Here is a 20,265-nt window from a genome sequence, read left to right on the forward strand (position 1 = left end):
GACTAATCAATATTAGGTTGTTAGGAATTAAGTTTTTAAAACATAGAATTTATTGATTTGTGAGCTTAAGACCTTAACCTTTGCTCAGGATTAAAAGATTTGTATACGAGTTTTGTTTGTTTTTTTTTTAAGCTAATATTTATTTAATTTTATCATTTAATATTTATATTATTAGTAATTAGGCTTATTTAACCATTCTTTTTTCAGGCTTCCATGTTTCTTTTTCTCATATATATATCAATTTTTTCTTATCGATCAAGTCTAAACCCTGAGCCTATTTTTTAAAAACCTTTTTTAAAATACACCTATATCACCTGAGCATTTTTTTTTCCAATAAAATAAATATTGTCGCAGGCCTACAAATCTAGTACAACCTAAGTTTATATGAAACCATGGCATGAGAGATGATTATAAATGCCCATTCATGAACGATGATGGTTTGTTGAACACTATTTGGGCCGAACCAGCCTTTTCTCAAATCTTGAACACAGGTCAACCAAGGCCCATGCAGTCTTCGAGGTTTACCATTACGAGGGTACACTATCAACATTGCATGGGCAACGATTTGAAACTTTTTTTAGGTCAATCGTTTCTCTTTTGGTCCATTTCATGGCGAGTGATCATATATAACAAAAGGGAAACTTGTAGGGAAAAAATGTCGGATAATTCATAGCATCTGCACAAGTCTACAGAAAAGGTTGCAAAAGGAACTCACGCTATGTGATTCGTTGTTTCTTTTCTTTTTCATAAAAATTCTATATGAGCTTTCAAATTCTGAAAAGACAGATCATTGATACTGAGCTCTCTTAACTTACAACTGCCACAGCTACTCATCCCGCCCAAGAATCTTGCTGATGTTGCTGTTCAACCGCAATACACCACCGCGCATCCAATATGCCTCAGGAAACCTTCCCAAGTACGGAATAGATTTGTATCCCCGACATGCATGTGAACTGTGAAGGCTATCAGTTGATGTGGTTTTTTCCGGCGAAACAGTATCAAGCTGTTCTCTGTATTCATCATAACAGGTAAAGAATATGCCTGTCAATCTCCGTAATCTGAGATAATGCCATCATGCCTGAACCTCTCTTTGATCATGCCCTTTTGGCTTGATGGGTGTCTTCGGTGATTTTATCGTCCGTGGCGGCCACACTACCATTTACTTCAACTGCTCCCTGGAGTATTGTAGATTTGGAAAAGCATAAGCAATGAGCAAATGAGGAAAAATAATTCCCTCGTACGTTTAAAAAGGAAGAAAGCTAGCTAGGAAAACCAAATTATATATGTATAATTTTGTCAGAACATGGAAAGCCTGCCAGCCAAAGCACACAGAAATTTACTACCCACCACTACTCCCAGTTTTCAGAAAGAGTTAATCATAACTTAGTCTCTGAAGTCTATTGAAATTAATGAATCAGTCCCTGCAGTATCAGAAATAATTAACTAGTCCTTTGATGAATGTTGACCATCTTCAATTTAATAATTTTTTGTTCAAAAAATGCCTCCTTGCCTAATTAAATCTCCCTATCTTCACTGCTCTTTTCTTTACTCTATTTTTAAGGAAAAAAAAAAAAAAGGAATTGGAAAAGGATATGGAAATGGCAGAGGAACTAAATTATAAATAGATTTAGAAGTATAGGGATCAAATACATAAGTTTTGACACCATGAGGACCAATTAATTAGTTTTTTCACACTACAGTGACTAAGTTAAAATTTACTCGTTTGCAAATGCCATTTTCTAATCTAACCACATTCATAATTGCACCTAAGGACATCAAGGGGGGATAATTTTGCTTGCAGCTTTCTGTCCAATGTTTCCAAACAATAAAATGATGAAGAACATGACAAAATGAATAAGCATGTGTGAAATATGATGTGGACATAAATTCAGTGTGTAGTTAAAAGGTGAATGATGAATTGAAGACAGCGATTATACATTAAAAGGTGTAGTTACCATTCTACCTTTTGTTTATTGTCAGGTTGTTCATCCCTTGCACAAACCTCGGTAGGAGCAGAAACTTCACTTGTTTCCACAACATAATTTGTTTTCTCATCTTGCTTCTGGTCCTGACCAGATAAATCACCATTTACAACCTTATGAGCAGAGGAATCATGAAAGGCCACTGCAGACATGTCATCAATTACAACAGCACCAACTGAGCTGGTCCCATTTCCTCTCTCAAATGAACTGCTTTCATTCTCAAGTTCATCATTTTCCATTTGACTTCCTCTACCTGCAGCCTCTTCAGCTTTCCTCTTCTCTTCTTCTCTTTGTTGCCTTTTCCTTGCCTCTTGTTCCTTTAATTGTTTGAATCTGAATGACAGTTTATTTAGACCACAATACAGAAAACAGGATGAAGAAGTAAGAAAAAAAAGGTTTGTGATTACAAACCTTTCACCAGGACGCAACCCTTCTGGTGTAAACTTTTCTTCTTGCCTGGTCTTAGTTTGTACAGAATTTAATTCAGAGACGGGTTTCTGAATCTGCAGCTGGTCTTCTTTGACAATATCATCATCACTGGACCTCATCATAGGATTTTTTGCACCCCCTGACTTTTGGAGCCACACCTGTTGTGCTGTGCTTAATATGTTATTTGTAAGCCTGCAAAATATTAAAAAGAATTTCAGGAAAATATAGGAAGAATGGTGGTGGGAAACAATTTCCAATCATAATATCTCTGAGACTCTAATTGAGATAATGTTAAGTTCGCATAATGGTAGGGATGCTCACCAATAAAGGCTTAGTCCAGAAGGAACAGAAAGAGAAAAGTAACCAATCATTAATGGAAGGAACTTTGTTATTGCTTGAGAATTCTTCACGTTTGGATCATCATCGCTCTGAAACTAGCAATGAATGTTAAAACTTCCATTGTCATCTAAAGCCAAATTAAAAGAGTGACCAGATATGACAGCATTCAAACAGAAATTTTAGCACTTCCTCGAAACACATAATGCAGCCCTTAGGCTTTAGCACATGAGGTTGACATTCTCTCCCAGCAGCATTAGGTTTTAGCTAATAGGGCTGGTACAAGTATTAATTTCCTCAAAATAAGCAAAAAAAAAAAAAAAAAAAAAAACCAAGAAGCAATCAGCATTACAAGCTTATTGGCCAGATAAGTTCTTATTATCCTGTCTCCTCTCACACAATAAAATTGACTGCACCACTACATGTCATTATTATACATTCCTGTGTGGCAGTTTTTATTAATTTCTTTCATGCTTCACTTAAAAATCTATCATAGCATGAATTTAGGATCACACAAGAAATGGACAAGAGAAATAATTCAGTCATGCAGCTAATGATGGCAGGAGTATAGGCTGACTCAACATGCTCTAATGCTATCGAGTTTTCAGTTGCTAAAAAGGCCAAAAAGGGTAGCCACTGCTTTACTGCTAGGCAAGCCTCCCATAGAGCACAGTAGAAGGAAAAAAATGTTTTGAATTAGTTAATAACAATCATGCAAGCTGATTAAGATTATGCAGACATAAGCAAATCTAAAGCTGGGAAAAACTAACCTGTGATGATTGCATGATTTGGACAGAGATGTATTGTGAGACAACCAGCATGACAGGCAAAACAAGATATGCCACGGTATCTGACCATCCAAGGGGCGGATGTCCATCCTGAGAAAAAATCAAGCAATAAACAAGTAAGATCCACAAACATGGAAGATGGTGACCAAAAATCTTGTGCAACAAAAACCTACTAACTTGACAAAAAGTCAAAGTAAACAATAAAAAGAAAAAAACATCCAAACTAGAAAGGAGCAGAAATATAACATAAAAAATAATTGAAATCCTTTTAAGTTGTGACAAAAGATTGTTCAGCTTATTCTATCTCTCAGAAAGTAACATGATTCCAGAAAAAAGCTTCCAGGTCTTGTGAAGAGTATGATGTATACAAAGTTCAAGCAGAAACCCATCCTAATCGATAACACTAGAAAGCTGAAAGCACTCACTACAAAAGGGAAAAGCCAAGAGATTCCACTGCCATTTTGACGAGAAGCAATTGCAGTTGGACCAGCTAGAGAGGGTATCCAAAAGAAGCCTTCTGTGAGGAGCCCCTAGATATTGGACACATAAATTAATTTAGAGAAGAGACAGTTAAATCCATAAAAACTAAAAGCCAAAGCAAGTAACAATTTTGATGAAGCAAGAAAAATAACATGAAAAGAATGTTACCTCGTTCGCTACATTTGAAAGGGCCCTGTAGAGTCCAATCCATACTGGAATTGTAGCAAGTGTAGGGAGACATCCTGGCACGAAGTGGGAAAAAGATATTGAAAAGACTTTTAATTAAGAAGAGCAAAGTAAATCTTAAATCGTACTCCAAAGTAGAGAAACAACAATCTTTCCAAAATGAAAAACTTATGAGCAACTTCTATAGCTCTATTCAAGATATAAATTCTAGAAAGAGCAACATAAAAGGTATTAATCTAACCCAAGAAAATTTGTGCAGGTCTCTTTCTCCAATTGGTTTTAAATACATCTTTATGGACCTTACAGATCCCTCGAAAGAATTTAGGCAATTGCATGCTAGAATCTCAATAATAGAAAAAAAGAAAAGAAAGTATTGAAACAAACTTATTGCACTGCAAAACCAAAACTCCTTACATATAAAGTTGCATAACTTCCAACAAGAAGGAGCAGAACAAGTCAAGAAAATATGCATCGATATCAACATGTGTCTACGAATGCTTCAATTACTTTATAAGAAACGAGTGTTGAAGCTACAACAAACTGCGAAACATAAGTACCTGCAAGCGGGTTTATCCCAGCTAGCTTATACAACCGGGCAGTCTCAAGTTGAATCCTCTCCTGCAGGTAAACAAAAGAATTGAACTACGTCAACAAAACGAAAAAAGCTCCATGATTACAGAACACGAGCTCTAATAAATAGTTCACACTTTCCTATTTTTATAGGAGAAAAGAGATTTCAGATATACCTGATCACCGGCATAGCGTTGTTGAATGGCCTTAATTTGGGGTTGCAAAGATCGCATGGCCATAGCAGATTCCACCTGCCCACCACAACCACATCTTACACTAATTTAAGTACAGCAAAACAGAGACATACTTGAGAAATTTGCTTCAATAAAGAAACAGAACACAAACCTGTTTCTTACTCAAAGGAAATGTAGCAGCCTTAACAAGAACAGTCAAGAGTATGATAGCAAAACCATAAGCATAAGGTAAATGCACAGCAGATAACCCATTTTTCAAAACCTGTATAATTACTTTAATTAATTAACAAAAACAAACAATCATAACTTTTATTTTAAAAAAAACAAAAAAACAGAACCAAACAAACCTTTAAAGTACTCTCGAGGCCGTAAGTAATACCAGAAAGCCAATCACTGTTCTGTGTGGTACTACTATCAACAACCTGGTCCGAGTTGGAGACAGCAGCATCGGCAATTGTGTAAACAATACTCTCTGCTCGACCAAACAAGTCCTTGATTACAGCCTCCGCTTTATCCGGGTCAGGAAAGAAATCCGGTTTGAGACCGAACCGGGCGACACAGAGCGAACCGCGAGGAATTAGTGGTTTGGGAAGGTGAGTTGGGTGAAGGAGGAGAGAGTTAGAGGTTTTGGTTCGGTCAGTAAAAGGGGAGGGAGGGAGAGGGATTAGGTTTGGTATTGTACAAGAGAGATGAGAAGCCATAAGTAAAGGATTGCAACTTTTTGCGGGTGCTCTTGGTGGTATCATCGTATCTCTTTCTCTTGGGTGCCCGTGCTCCTGTTTCTGTGGAAGGAAGGAGAGGCAGAACAGGAGCAGAAAGGTTTTTCTTCACTTAATAAATTATATATATATATATATATATATATATATATATATATATATAAGTTAATTGTTTTAGCGCATAGGAGAGAGTCTATAATAATGTGTTTATGATGATATGCCCAACCCCCAATGGGAAACTTCCATGAAAAAAAAAGACTTTGTTGTATTTTTCTTCTCCTCACTAAAGTTGAGAAAGCAAAATGAGCTAACCCAAGCAAAAAGGAGCTACACGTCTTCTTAATAGGAGGGACAAACACATTTCTCTCATCAACAAAAAAGACATCCTCATGAATCTCGTCAATAGAAGAGACATATATGGGTGACTCTTTGATGTCCATGAGAGAAATTCTTTTTACCCTTTGCCTATATATCAAAGGTCAATCATCTTTAGAGAGGCTATCTTTAAAAGAGGAATGAACGTGGACAGAAAGAGCACGACTGTAAGGAGACGTGGAAATATGGCTGGGTAGAGAAGTTGAGGATTCATTAGTTGCATATCCAACTTCCTTTAACAAATTCCTAACACAAAGAAAAAGATATAAATTGAATATACACCTAAAACCAAAATAAGATGTCAAAGCAATAGCTTACCCCTAGTGCTATGAAATCTTCCGGCCATGCGGTTGATCTCGAACTAGATGCACAATGAATCTAGCCCGACACACACCTTTTTTTTCTTGGTGTTAAGTAAGGGCTTGTCATTTACACTTGATAGGGGTGCTCTCCAGTAATGGGTACAACCTGAAGTGACATTATACCGGTCTTGTGACTTCGTTGTTCCATGGTAGCTCACCACCACCTATTTTCCTCTCCAGCTCTTTAATTGGGATGAATTTTATTTGAAAGTCTCCCTCATGAGCCCTTTTGGCCTGTTAGCAAAATCAAAAAAACAAGGGAAGAAAGGCACCCTTTCAACCTTACTGATCAAGGTATGGCACTGCCTAAAATCCTGATAGTAGATTCCTTGTTTAGCATTCTAAGGAACTTGTTGAGTGCCGATAGAATGGTCCGCCCATTAGGGTGTAGTTGAGTTGAACTCAGATTGTAATATCTAAACACTTCCGTTACAAAAACTTTTAAAGAAAATGAGTACTCAAACTCGTACATGTAAATGGGAGTTGTAATTATAAATTTGCTTCCATTGTGTTTGTTAGTGACCTCTGAGACACATTCATCAAGTCTTGGTAATAAGACTGCATAATCACCTGGTTCAATGTTGGAGATTGGCCTCATCCACTTGGGTTGGAGTTATCGTGCTTTCAATATTATCAATGGGAGTTTTGGGCATGCATTTTTTCCTTTTGAGTCTTAAAATCTCTTGAGGATGTTTGTCTTCCCTCATTTCAAATGGAAGAGGTAAGGAAGTTTTGGTTCTATGTCATGAGACAATCCTAATGGTTGATGATCTCTGACGAGTGCAACCAGTTTATAACCTAAAGATAAAATTCCTCTCAAGGTATACTACTTCCTCCCCTTTTTTAGAGGCCATTCTAAATTTCTTAAAGAAAAGAAGAAAAACTGAAACAATAAGCTTACAATAAAAGAAAAGGAAGGAGATTTGGTTTAACTAAACAAGGAAAGTCATTCTATGATAAAACAATCTTGTTCTTGTGTCTTGAACTTGTTAAGTAAGGAAAAAAAGAAAAAATTTAGCAAAAGTAAAAAAAAATACTATTTGAAGTTAAATAGGGTTTTTATATACAAGTCACCCTCCTTTTCCAACAATAAATGAAGGATAAAGGCATCTCATCGTAACCCTACAAAGGCTAAATGCTGAAAAATATTCATTGTGCGTCATTAGGTGATCTTTCTAAGATGTTTGTTGTCTCTTCCCTAGGTAATCCTTTCAAATCAACACAAGCTTGCATGCCTCTTCTCAAAAGAGGACAAAAAGTATCTTGATTGATAGCCTCCCAAAACACCTCTTAAGCTTTTATATGTGTTACATATTAAAGGCTTGGGGAGGGGGGGCTAACAAGATAATTGTTTTAATGTATCTTTTTAAAACTTGAGAAAGTCTATAATAAGGTGGGTCTGGTGACATGTCAAACTTAAAATAATTGAGTTTGGCGATCAGCCAAACCCAACAAAACATTGGTCTGGTGAAATGTCAGACCCAACATACTTGGGTTTAGCCTATAGCTAAATCCAAGTATGTTAAGTGTGACATCTCTTTTTCAATCATGATCTTCTCTCTCTTTAGCTAGAATTCATTGAATTTCTTTATCCTTTCTTTAATACAGGGAATGAAAAATTAAAAAAAATTAAAGTTTTCTAACAAAAGTGAATTTCATAAATTTATAGGGATAAAAAATGTATCATTGGAAAAGTAGAGAACCAAAATTAATTTTTGCAAACTTTGAAACCACCACTCATTTTTTCCTACTTTTTTTTCATTTTGAACATTTATATTTTTATTTTATCCTCTCTTAATAATCTTACTTAAATTCGCCCTCATTTTAGTTTAGAAAAGTTAAAATTTTAAAAATAAAAAGTATTGGAACAAAATTTTTTTACAAATAGTGAGTCCACGATGTTTTGTGAAAAGATCCACGATGTAATTTTACATAATAAATCTCTCACGTCTTTTAGGTAGTGTTTAGTTAATGTTTTGAGACAAAAGGGAAGAAAAATGTGTTTGTTGAAGAGATAGAAACAAAGACATAAAAATAAAATTGTCTCTGAGACAATTTTGGAGTGAAGTTTTGTACTTTCAAAACAGGGGGTACAAAAAGGATATGTCTCTAGAGATAATATTTATTATTTTTTATTCCTAAAATATCTTTGTAAAAAACTATCAATTTCAAAATTGTTCAAGTAAGATATATAAGAATAAAAATGATTATTATAATAGCTTTAAAACTCAACTCAAGGGTCTATTCAGGGCAAAATGCAGGTCACTGGTCAAGGCTTGGGTCACAGGTTAGGTTGACCCGAGTTAGTGTAAGAATAAAAATAGTTATTATCATAGTTTTCAAACTCGATTCAGGGGTTGATCTAGGGCAAGGCTTGAGTCACGAGTGGAGTTGACCATTGACCTGGGTCAACATAAGGACAAAAATAGTTATTATCATATTTAAAAAACCTGACTCGAGTATCAACCTAGGGTAAGGCCCGAGTCACGTGTTAGGAGGATTGACCCGAGCTGACCTAGGTTAACATAAAATAAAAGTTATTATTATCATAGTCTTAAAATCCGACTTAAGTATTGACCTGGGGTAAGACCCGTTTCACGTGTTAGAAGAATCAACTCGAGTTAACCCGAGTTAAAATAAAATAAAAACGGTTATTATCATAATTTTAAAACTTTATTTGGGGGTCAACCCAAGGTAATGCCTCCCCAGTCACGAATCAGGAGGGTCAACTCAATCGGGTTGACCCAAGTTAATGTAAGAATAAAAGTTGTTATTAACTTAGTTTTAAAACTCAATTCGAGGGTTAACTAAGGCGAGGCCCAGGTCATTGGTTAGGAGGGCCAACACGGGTTGACCCGAGTCAACATATAGATAAAAATAATTATTATCATAGTTTTTAAACTTGACTCGGGAGTTGTCATGAGGCAAGGTCCAGGTCATGGATTGGAGGGTTAACTCGGTTGACATAAAATTTTTAATTTTAAACTGGATCAAGTCGAGTCAATTCTTCCTCTATTTTCTCTTAAAGTCGGACTAGTTTAGGTCCCGGATCAACTCGTCAAGTCAATCCATGTTTTATTAATATTATTAATTTAAATACTCAATATAAACAAAAGTAAAATAAAATAAAATATCAAATTATATTTTTTTAAACATGTAAGTTTGATAACAATACATATTAAAAGTAAAAAAGACTTTTTTTTATATTTTATTATGTCTTTTCTTCCATAATCAAACAGGATATAAGTACAATTATAGTCATTTTTGTCTTATAAATTATTATCAAACATAATTATATCTCAATCTTATATTTTGTCTTGTCTCTTATTTTCATTGTCCCTATCTCTTTTATATCGAGACAGTAGTCAAACACTAACTTATAATTTCTATTAGTTAATATTCACAAGCACATCATAATTTAATTCGTGTAAAATTTATACACCACTGAATGGTCATATGGCCCTGAACGTGCTACGTAATTGACACAGAACTATACTCGAAGCAAGATATTATAAAACCTTCGTATGTTTTTTTCTAGCCTGGGCTTCAGCTCGATGGCCTAATACCCGGGCTTCCTGTGAGCAGAGACAAGCACAGCAGCAAAGATTAAAAAAAAAAAAAAAAAAAAAAAAAAAACATATGATCACCAATTGTGGATCACTCATGAACAAGGTTTCAATACATTAATGAGCCCAAAAGGAGGCTTGCAGCCTGGTGATATCACTCTTCTTGGACTTGCGAGGAATCTTTAGCTTAAATCATGATGATAAAAGAGTTTAAGCTATGGATTAAGATCTCCCCTCAGCAAATCTGTGATCTTAGCTGCCCACAGAATTCAAGCTCAGAGGATGCGATAAGAGATTGCGGTGGGGTAGGCAACGTGAGGTCCATATCTCACCATTTACACTCTCTGGATAAGAGTAGAATCCAGAAAACAGAATTCCATTGGACATTAATTCCTGACCTGGCTTTACATTTCTATTGCCTATCATAGCAACTCTCATTTCTCTCCAACAAAAACCAAGTCCTAGCAAGAATCAATGGCAGCAACCATGGCAGCAATGGCAATACTCAATGCCAGGTGCTTGAGCATTAACTCCAACAAGAACATCAATCCCACCAAGCCATCAACAAAACCTGTCTCTCTTCTCTCCATGCAAAACCTCGCAAGAGGCCTAACCATCTCAAAACCAGCAGATAACACTGTCCTCACCGGTGCTGCTATTGCCGGTGCTATCTTCACAACCTTGAGCTCATGTGAACCTGCCTTTGCTGCGCAACAAATAGCTGAAATAGCAGAAGGTGACAACCGTGGTATAGCGCTCTTGCTACCACTCATACCAGCCATAGCTTGGGTGCTCTTCAACATCCTCCAACCAGCACTCAACCAAATTAACCGCATGCGTCAGACCAAGGGGGTCATCGTTGGGCTTGGACTTGGTGGATTGGCTGCATCAGGTTTCATATCAACACCAGACGCATCAGCTAGTGAGATTGCCATGATTGCTGATGCAACAACTGACAACAGGGGCACTCTTCTGTTGATCGTCGTTGCTCCTGCTATTCTATGGGTGCTCTACAATATTCTACAACCGGCTTTGAACCAAATCAACAAGATGCGGTCTCAGTGAGAAACATAAACATGTGGGATTTTGTTAGGGGTGTGATTAGCATAAATTTACTTGTAATTGCACCTTGTGTTAATGGAACTTTCTTTTCTTTTGAATTTTTTCCTCGTTTCCTTAATATTCCAATTCTTCTGTGTTAAGTGCTTGATTAGCGATGCTAATTATTGCAAGTGTATGTATTACTGTGTGTAAAGTATAGCTCAAGGTGCTTAAACCTGTACACGTTGTGCTCTTGCTTTATCCTTTTCAATTATGCCATCATTACGGTTGACTCGGAGTAAGTTTTAGGTAAGGGCTGGGCAGGTTGTATCATATTATCATGGCTCAACAACAAAAATTCATTAAAAAAATCAAATGATATCAACTTCAAATTAATGTTTTTTAACACTTAATTTAATTGGTCAAACAAGTTTAAGATTAATTTATTAAATCAGTTTAATAATAAATTTAAATTAATATTTTTTTTTAAATTCGATAAATCAACTAAGTTTAAAATTAATTTATTAAACCAGATTAGAACCTAATAATAGATTTAAATTAATATTTTTTTTACAACCGATATTATTAAAAGACAGGTTAACCAAGTTTCAAGATAATTTATTAGATTAAATTGGATTTAATAACCCTGAAAGAAAGTAATGTTTTTATTTTTTTTGAACAGTTTTTATTTTTCCCCAAATAAATGTAATATTTTCTGAACAGGTTAATTGGAAGGTTGTGATTCTATACCATGATTATGCTTTATGAGTAAGCAATTAAACTATAAATGAATGCACCATTGAAAAAAAATCAAAAGCTTTGTGGTGAAGCCTGGTGCACCTATCTTTCGCAAGTTAGCTATCTTGTGATGGTATTTTTTTTCTATTTTTAATAGATTATTGTGAATTATTCACACTATATATATATATATATATATATATATATATATATATAAGTTTGATAAGTTATAATTAAATGGTTTGTTTAATTTTCAGAACATAAATTAAAGAATATAGATCTGAATTATCTTTCAAAATTTATGCAGTGATATTTCATTATATTATATAATTGTAAATACACACAATACAAATACAATAAGATATATTTAGTTTTTACAATTTTCAATCTCAAACACACTTCCTGTTATATACATTCTTAATAAAACATCTCCATTTTTTCCACTATTTCAAAAGTCTCATCTCACTCAAAAAAAATTTACAATTCTGAAATTTAATATCATTATCATCACCATCATTATATTTATTTTAAAGATTGAGGTTTAATTTTGTATATAAAATCCACCAAAACACTAGAAAAATACAAGAAAAATTAGATTTTATAGTTAAGTCTTCTGCATAAATAGATTGTACCCCATCTCAACCTTAAACTAGGTATATTGGTCGAGACAAAAATGTATTTCCTTCCTAAACCTTTTTATTTTTTTAGTTATGTTTTGAGTTAGTTTAATCATAAACTAAGTTAAATATTTTTTTTTATTTACCTCAATTTACTGTTTTTTATTATTATTTAATGTTGAGAGTTATGGACCTGATCAATACGTACTGAATATATATTTGAATGATCTTGCTTATTACTCTCCAAGTCTTGATCATAACATGTGATATTAATGCGCCATTGTGTTCAAGTAAACGCCTAATTATGGCTTATACAGCTCGTCTAAATGATAATAATAACGCTCTCCATCTGCTCCTTTGCTCTTTTTTTTTTTTTCTTTTTTTTTATTATTATTAATAAACTATCGTTTCTCCCATTTGTTCTCCACTCTCCCTTTCTTTAAAGATTTTCTTTTCCAAATGCTAGGGATCTAGAGCATACCAAGAGCCAATCTGGCCATGCTGTGTCTTTTTTCCTTTTCCCTCTCCCTAACCAAGATTTGCTTTTGCTTTTGCTTTTAAGAGAAGCCGTCTCGTTCTCCTAACAACCCAACAAGATCATAGAAGAAAAGGGTTTTGCCAACGAAGGATTTGATTAATATTCCTACTCATCATGATTTCAATATTTCCACGCCAACGGCTTCATTGATAATGCAACATATCACACGTTATTGGTGGTCTAATGGTACAGAAACCCTAATTTCTCAATTGGGATTTGGTGCTTTTTTTATACCACTAACTTTTCATAATGCACTTCGCAGTGTATCAATCAAGGGTTGCATAAAAAATATATACTATTTAAAAAAAATGAATATAACAACATTTGTATGAGATTTATCAAGCCAAGTACTTCATAAGATTCTATTCTTAAGATTATATTATATCTTTTTAGTTAGAAGGATAAATTAGACATAATTTTGTCATTTGGACCTCAAAATATATTACTTTTTTTTTTCTTTCTATAAAAAAACAAAAAGTTACAAAATAGTAATCTGGTTTTTTTAAAAAAGAAAATTGAATCATTATTGTATTGTATTGTATTGTATTTTAAAAAAAGGAACCTTAGTTTTCTAAGGTTCCTTTTTTTTTTTCTCTTCATTCTCTATTCTAGGGTCAATCAAATATTTATTAATAGCTAATTAAACATAATATAGGACTCGTCGAATGTGGATTTGTTAGTCTAATGTGTATTTTTTTTTATAAAATTAAATTGATGAAAATGAATTCAGCTAACAAAAAAATCAATTTTTAATTATCTTTTAATATAAAAATATAAAAGATATCATCCAAACTTTAAATGTATATTTTTTTTATCATAAAACCTTAAAAAATGGGGGAAAATCAATATAAAAAAAATCAATAAATTATTATTATTATTATCAATCAAGAAGTTCTTATACTCTAATAAAAAAAAAGTGTTATACTTTAATTAAAAAGACTTAATTGGGACTTGAAAAATCATTGTAGATGCACATTCATAAATATTATTTACTGTTTCTAAGAGCATTGAAGTTTTTTTACATAGTTCATTTGTTTATTTTCAAACAAAGCCGAGATAAATAAATATTTTTCTATCTTGATTGCATAGTGAAATGAATAAAATACTCTTTGAAACAAAAAATCTAAACCTAGCATCAAGGGTTTTTTTTTTTTTTTTTTTTGTATTTTCTAAATAGTTTTTTTGGTTATTATAATTTAAGATGAGGGGGCATTTTGGTATTTGCCTAAATATAAAAAATAATAAACAACTAAAATACATAGTAAAAAAAAACATACATTTAAAGTAAAAAATCAAAGGGCGTTTTCAACTTCTCATAACAATTGTTTTTATATAATTATAAAATCAACTAAGGGGAAATTCTATATTTGACTAAAAAAATATGGGCACCCTGTGACACACTTGGGAGCACGTGGGAGGTGCTTGTATCTTTCGTGTGGCGCGTGCGACATTTCTCTACATTAAAAAACACTTTTCCATCATATCATTGAAAGCGTCGTTGTGTCCTTTTCATGTTAGTATGTTAGTACGGTGCATGTCATTGATGGTGATTTGATTTGGCACCAATAGACCTTTCTTTCTTTCCTTTTCTTCTTTTTCTCTTCTCCTTTGAAAATTACAGTTTGATCCTCTTGGTTGTTGATATTTCAACTTTAGTTTTTATTCTTTTAATTTTTAATTTTGGTTTTGGCTCTTTTATTGATGTTTTATTTGTTTTTAATTTCATCATTCAATCTAAATTTACCAAAATATTATATTCTCTAATGTGGTCCTCATTCTTTGGGTTTCTAGTTTTTTTTTTTGGTCTTTTTGTAAAAGTTTTAGTGATTTTTAATTTCACCATTCAATTCAAATTAATGATATTATATTTTCCAATTTGATCCTTATTATTTTTATTTTTATTTTTATTTCTTGGTCTTTTTGTAAAATTTATTATTCTTTTTAATTTCACCCTTTAATTACAGCATTGTTTTTATTTTATATGTTAATTTTTTATCATCATTCCTTTTTTTTAAAAAAAAAGTGCTTTTACTAAATTTTTTTTTTAATTTCACCATTCAATTAAATATGGAATTTATTTTGTATTTTGATTCTGATCCTCATTCTTTTAATTGCTATATTTTAAAAACAAATTTGTATAATAAAATTATTTTTTTAATTTCATCTTTCAATATTTAATTGATTGAGAATTAAACTTTATGATTTTTCTAATTATATATTTCAGATATAATAATTCATGTCATGAATTTGAAAAGTTAACACAATTTTTAAATACCTTTTATTTTTAAATATATTTTAAAATATTTAAAAATGAGATACTTATCACATCATGTACTATAATAAACTTGGGATTTGTAGGATTGTTTTTGGAAATTGCAAGCTAAAATAACTAATATATAATATATTTTTTTGTTAATAATTGGGTGAATTAAGTCGTTAATTTTTTTTTTCATTTTCCTTAAACACGTTCAGATGTTTAAAATTTTTAAATTACTGAAAACAAACATAAATAAATAAATGTGCATAAAAAGGTAAAGATAAAGTTGAAAAAAAAGAAGAAGAAGAAGAGCAGTGGCGGAGCCACAGTGGGTCAAAAAGGGGCAATTGCCCCCTTAGTTTTTTTTTTTTTTTTTAATGAATTATAATTTGCTACAATGGGAAAGTAAGGAAAGTTATTATACAATTGTAAGGAAAGTAAGGAACGTTATTGCTACAGCTACGGAAAGTAAGACAAGTTATTATACAATAGCTATTGCTATTGTTACAGGTACGGAAAGTGTGTATATATAATTATAATTATAATTTACAGCTCCCCAATTTTCCCTCTTTTCCCTTTTGTTTATTTATCTTCCCTTGTAGGGTTTTTTTTTCAGCAGCCGTTCCTACCTCTCCTAGTCTCTTATATACAAATTTATCATCAATTAAGCTTTTCTGCCTTTTGCTTTATACTTTAGGTAAATTTTCTTCATCTTTTCTATTTATTTTATTGTCTAATTTTAGTTTTATTCTTTTATAATTAGTTATTAAAAATATTAGGGTTTATGATAATTTATGGGTTTTGTTATGAATATGTTCTTTATAAATATTTAAATCTGGTAATTTAATCAATTAAGTGTTTCTTTTCTTATTATAAAAAAATAAATTAATATTCATGCAAAACCACTATTCTTGACATCTCTTGCATTGATAGAGTAGTTTATTGAAATTTAATATTTTCACATGATTTATTTGTAAGTAAAATATCAAGTAGAAAACATGTTTTTCAAGTATTGTTCCTCTTACACATACACTAAGCATTGTTCCTTAATTAAATGTCTAGAAATAATTAAGTATAATTTAATCAACATACTTATTATATGCATTTAGATATGAATTGAAATAGGTTTTGATTTTGATAAATTGACATGTATTTTGTTATTAATTTCATATGGAAGATTTAGAATTATTGTGTAATTCAATTGACTTTTGTTTAATAGTGAATTATTGTGTACTTGTGTTAATTATTATGTAGACACTAATGATGATAGAAAATCCAGCAGGTTCATATTAAATTAACATGTCACTGGACAAGTATTTCAAGCGTAAATCCCTTGAGGATGAGGAGTCAATCAAAGCTTCAAGTCAAGTAACTCAATCAAGTTCAAAGAAAAGTCATATTGAAATCAACCCCGACACTCTTCTAGCTGACCCTGGCTTAAGAAGACCAATTTATGAGTACCATATAAATGATAGGGATGCAATCCGAAGAGCTTATCTACAAAAAGGTCCTTGTCAACCTTCACACTATGATTTTCCTCAAAAACAATTTGGGAATATATCAACACTACGACGCTTTAATCCGGCTTGGTTTGGTGCATACCCAACATGGTTAGAGTACAGTATAGCCAAAGATGCTGCCTTTTGCTTGTATTGTTACCTCTTCAAGTCAAAAGAGGGTGTTGATTCATTTGTGGGTGATGGGTTTTCAAATTGGAAAAAAAGGGAAAGATTTGATCTTCATATTGGAAAGTCTAATAGTAGTCACAATGCAGCTCGGATAAAATGTGAGAATTTGATGAATGAAAAACAAAGTATCATGTCTTTGTTGTCTGAACAGACAGTAAAGAGTCAAAGTGATTATCGAACTCGATTGAATGCTTCAATAGAGTGTGCTCGTTTTTTGTTGCACCAAGGACTTCCATTTCGTGGCCATGATGAATGTGAATGTTCAAGCAACCAAGGAAATTATCTAGAGCTCTTGCATTTCCTTTCCAGAAACAATGAAGCTATTAAAAGAGTTACTTTCAGTGAAGCTCTTAAACATAACAAATTGACTTCTCCAGATATTCAAAAGACATTACTCAAGCTGCTGCAGAGGAGATTACAAATGTGATTATCAAAGATCTAGGTGAGTCATTATTTTCAATTTTAATTGATGAGTCACGTGACATATCAATCAAGGAACAAATGGCAGTTGTTATACGATATGTAGACAACAATGGACATATAATTGAACATTTTCTTGGCATTCAACATGTGTCAGATACAACTGCTAGTTCACTCAAGGCAGCTATTGAAGCTTTGTTTTCTAAACATGGGTTAAGTATATCAAGATTGCGTGGTCAGGGATATGATGGAGCTAGTAACATGCGAGGTGAATTCAATGGCTTGAAAGCACTTATTCTAAATAACAATCCAAGTGCATATTATGTACATTGTTTTGCTCATAGACTTCAATTGACTCTTGTGGCTGTTACAAAGAAGCATAATGAAGTTGGAGATGTCTTCAATTTTATTTCTAGCATTATAAACATAGTTGGAGCATCATGTAAAATGATGGAGGTGATTAGAGAAAAACAATATGCTAGAATTATTGAAGGACTTGAAAATAGGGAAATTTCTAGTGGAAGAGGCTTGAATCAAGAAACTTCTCTTAGAAGGTATGGTAATACTCGTTGGGGCTCCCACTATATTACAATTATTCGTTTACTTGCAATGTTTTCATCAGTTCTTGATGTGCTTGAGATTATAAGGGAGGATGGGATGAACTCAGAACAAAGAACGAAAGCGATTGTTTTAATAGGTATTATGGAATCATTTAATTTTGTGTTCATGCTTCATTATTTGAGAAGGATACTAGCAGTTACTAATGAGTTATCATAAGCATTACAAAGAAAAGATCAAGACATAGAAAATGCTATGAGTTTATTGAAAACATCAAAGGAACGATTCAAATTGATGAGAGAGAATGATTGAGAATCTTTACTGGAAGAAGTGTCATCTTTTTGCATCAAACATGATATTGATATTCTAAACATGGATGATGAGTACAAGCTTCGTGGGCGTTCAAGGCGAAAATCTCAAGGGATTACAAACTTACACCATTTTCGTTATGAATTGTTTAACAATATCATTGACATACAACTTACTGAATTGGATGATCGTTTTACCGAGACGAGTATGGAGTTACTTCTTTGTGTAGCATGTTTAAGCCCAAATGACTCTTTCTCTACTTTCAACAAAGAAAAGCTTATTCGTCTTGCTCTTTTTTATCCTAGTGAATTCTCTATAGTGGACCTTATGGTACTTGGTGATCAACTTGATACGTATATTATTGATCTACGTGGTGATGATGAGTTCTCTGGTATTGAAGGTATTGCTAGTCTTGCAGAGAAAATGGTAAAAACAAAGAAGAATTTGATATTTCCATTGGTATATATGCTTATCAAATTGTCATTACTTCTACCAGTTACAACTGCTACAGTGGAGAGAGTTTTTTCTGCTATGCATATTGTCAAGAGTAGATTGCGGAACAAGATGGGAGATAAGTGGATGAATGATAGTTTGGTTGTATACATTGAGAAAGATATCTTCGATAAGATTGATAATGAAGCTATTATGAAGCGGTTTCAAAAATATGAAAATAACTTGAAGAGAACAATTATAATTTAAGTTTTTTCATTTTAAAAGTATTTTTATATTAATTTTACTTGATATGAATTAATATATATGTTTTGAATTGATATGAATTAATATATATGTTTTGAATTGATTTTTAATACATGTCTATATAATATATTATTTGTTAATAATTTGTCCCCTCATTTAAAAATCTCTGGCTCCGCCACTGAAGAAGAGTAAGGACAGATGACAACGTTAAACTAGATAAACACAATTGCAGTACTCTTCGTTTTGGAGATATTTGTGCATGTAAAATGAAGGTGGGAGATTTTATTAGATGAGTTAGATCCATATATGGTCACTATAGATGGCTTGGTAATAAAAAATTCGATGTCTCTTTTGCCGTCACAACACAGCTGAAAAAGCCCCCTTTTTTTTTAATGTTGAAGTGTGGAAATAATACATATTGGGGTTTCGTGCTCAAGGTATATATGTCCATAAAAAAAATGATGAGATCGTGAGATGATGAGAAGATTCCTAATAGCGTGGCTTAATTTTATACCAACTTGATCACTTGATGAAGATGAAGAGTGCTTTTTGAGATCGTGATTAAAACCATTAATTAGATATTTATGAGATTCTTAATCCACTTATTTGATATATTAGATCTTTGTGACAAGGGAATTAACAAAACAATATTCCATAAAATTAGTGTACGCAATTAATATGGCGTTATTAATTTGTAATTAAATATGGATCAAATAAACGATCATCAAGAGTTAAGTTTTGAATTAACTCAACTTAAGTTCTAATGAATATCATTATATTTAGAGTCGGTAAGTTTGTTGGTGATTGTATCATGTTAACTGTATAAAGATCTCGATTTTAATCTTTTGGTTATTTCATTGTTAAAATCATCTGAAAAAATCCACATTATCATATCTTTGTAACTTTTTAAAAAAACTATATAATTCGTCCATTGGTATATACCAACGGTATAACTAATAAAAATAGTTTATTGGTATATACTGATGAAATTATTTATAACAGTAAAAAATAATTCTGTTGATAATTCTATTAATTTTCACCGATTTTCTAGTAGTGCTAGGTTCTAATGAATATCACTATAATATTTTTTGGGTTCAAGTGATAGGAGTATTTTTTTTAGCTAATTTAGAAATCAAGCATTTTCTCTTTAAGTATTTGAAATATACACCCCGTATTAATTTATATATCTAAAGAAATTGATAAATACTACCTTCCTCGGTCACCGTAAATATTCCATAGAATATTATCAAATAGATATCTTGTGCTAGTTTGCTGACTGGCTAGTTGAGCATTATTATTGTGCTTAATTAAAGACGGTGAATGATTATATTGAATACAAGCCGAAAGCTAGGGCTAAGTTTTCGTGATCAAATCTTTTTATCTTTTATAATATTATTAAACTTACTCTGATTAATA

At 32.4% G+C, this 20,265-nt stretch overlaps 3 protein-coding genes across 4 annotated transcripts; 2 read left to right on the top strand and 1 right to left on the bottom strand.

The window, feature by feature from the left end:
- Positions 1-642: 642 nt before the first annotated feature.
- Positions 643-5,819, bottom strand: LOC118033520 (ALBINO3-like protein 1, chloroplastic). 2 transcript variants are annotated; one of them, XM_035038535.2, is made up of 11 exons: positions 5,313-5,819; positions 5,117-5,227; positions 4,948-5,022; positions 4,759-4,819; positions 4,184-4,257; positions 3,961-4,065; positions 3,518-3,625; positions 2,733-2,839; positions 2,394-2,603; positions 1,964-2,315; positions 643-1,175 (listed from the first exon to the last, which is right to left on the bottom strand). In XM_035038535.2, exons 1-11 carry the CDS (start codon positions 5,709-5,711, stop codon positions 1,095-1,097), a joined length of 1,683 nt encoding a protein of 560 aa, XP_034894426.1. In that variant the 5' UTR covers positions 5,712-5,819; the 3' UTR covers positions 643-1,094. The 2 variants fall into 2 exon arrangements, with proteins under 2 accessions (XP_034894426.1, XP_034894425.1); XM_035038534.2 differs by having other exon boundaries at positions 2,733-2,845.
- A 4,479-nt stretch (positions 5,820-10,298) lies between these two features.
- LOC118033524 (photosystem II reaction center proteins PsbY, chloroplastic) lies at positions 10,299-11,147 on the top strand. Its single transcript, XM_035038538.2, has one exon. The coding sequence runs from the start codon at positions 10,462-10,464 to the stop codon at positions 11,050-11,052; it is 591 nt and encodes a 196-aa protein (XP_034894429.1). The 5' UTR covers positions 10,299-10,461; the 3' UTR covers positions 11,053-11,147.
- A 5,330-nt stretch (positions 11,148-16,477) lies between these two features.
- LOC140956004 (uncharacterized) lies at positions 16,478-18,852 on the top strand. The gene is given in 5 exon segments (XM_073411741.1): positions 16,478-17,249; positions 17,252-17,791; positions 17,891-17,983; positions 18,065-18,127; positions 18,158-18,852. Coding segments are annotated over 5 exon segments (2,163 nt in total).
- The last annotated feature ends 1,413 nt before the right edge of the window (positions 18,853-20,265 follow it).

This window comes from Populus alba, chromosome 10 (assembly GCF_005239225.2).
Source record: "Populus alba chromosome 10, ASM523922v2, whole genome shotgun sequence".
In the NCBI taxonomy this organism is placed as follows: Eukaryota; Viridiplantae; Streptophyta; class Magnoliopsida; order Malpighiales; family Salicaceae; genus Populus; species Populus alba.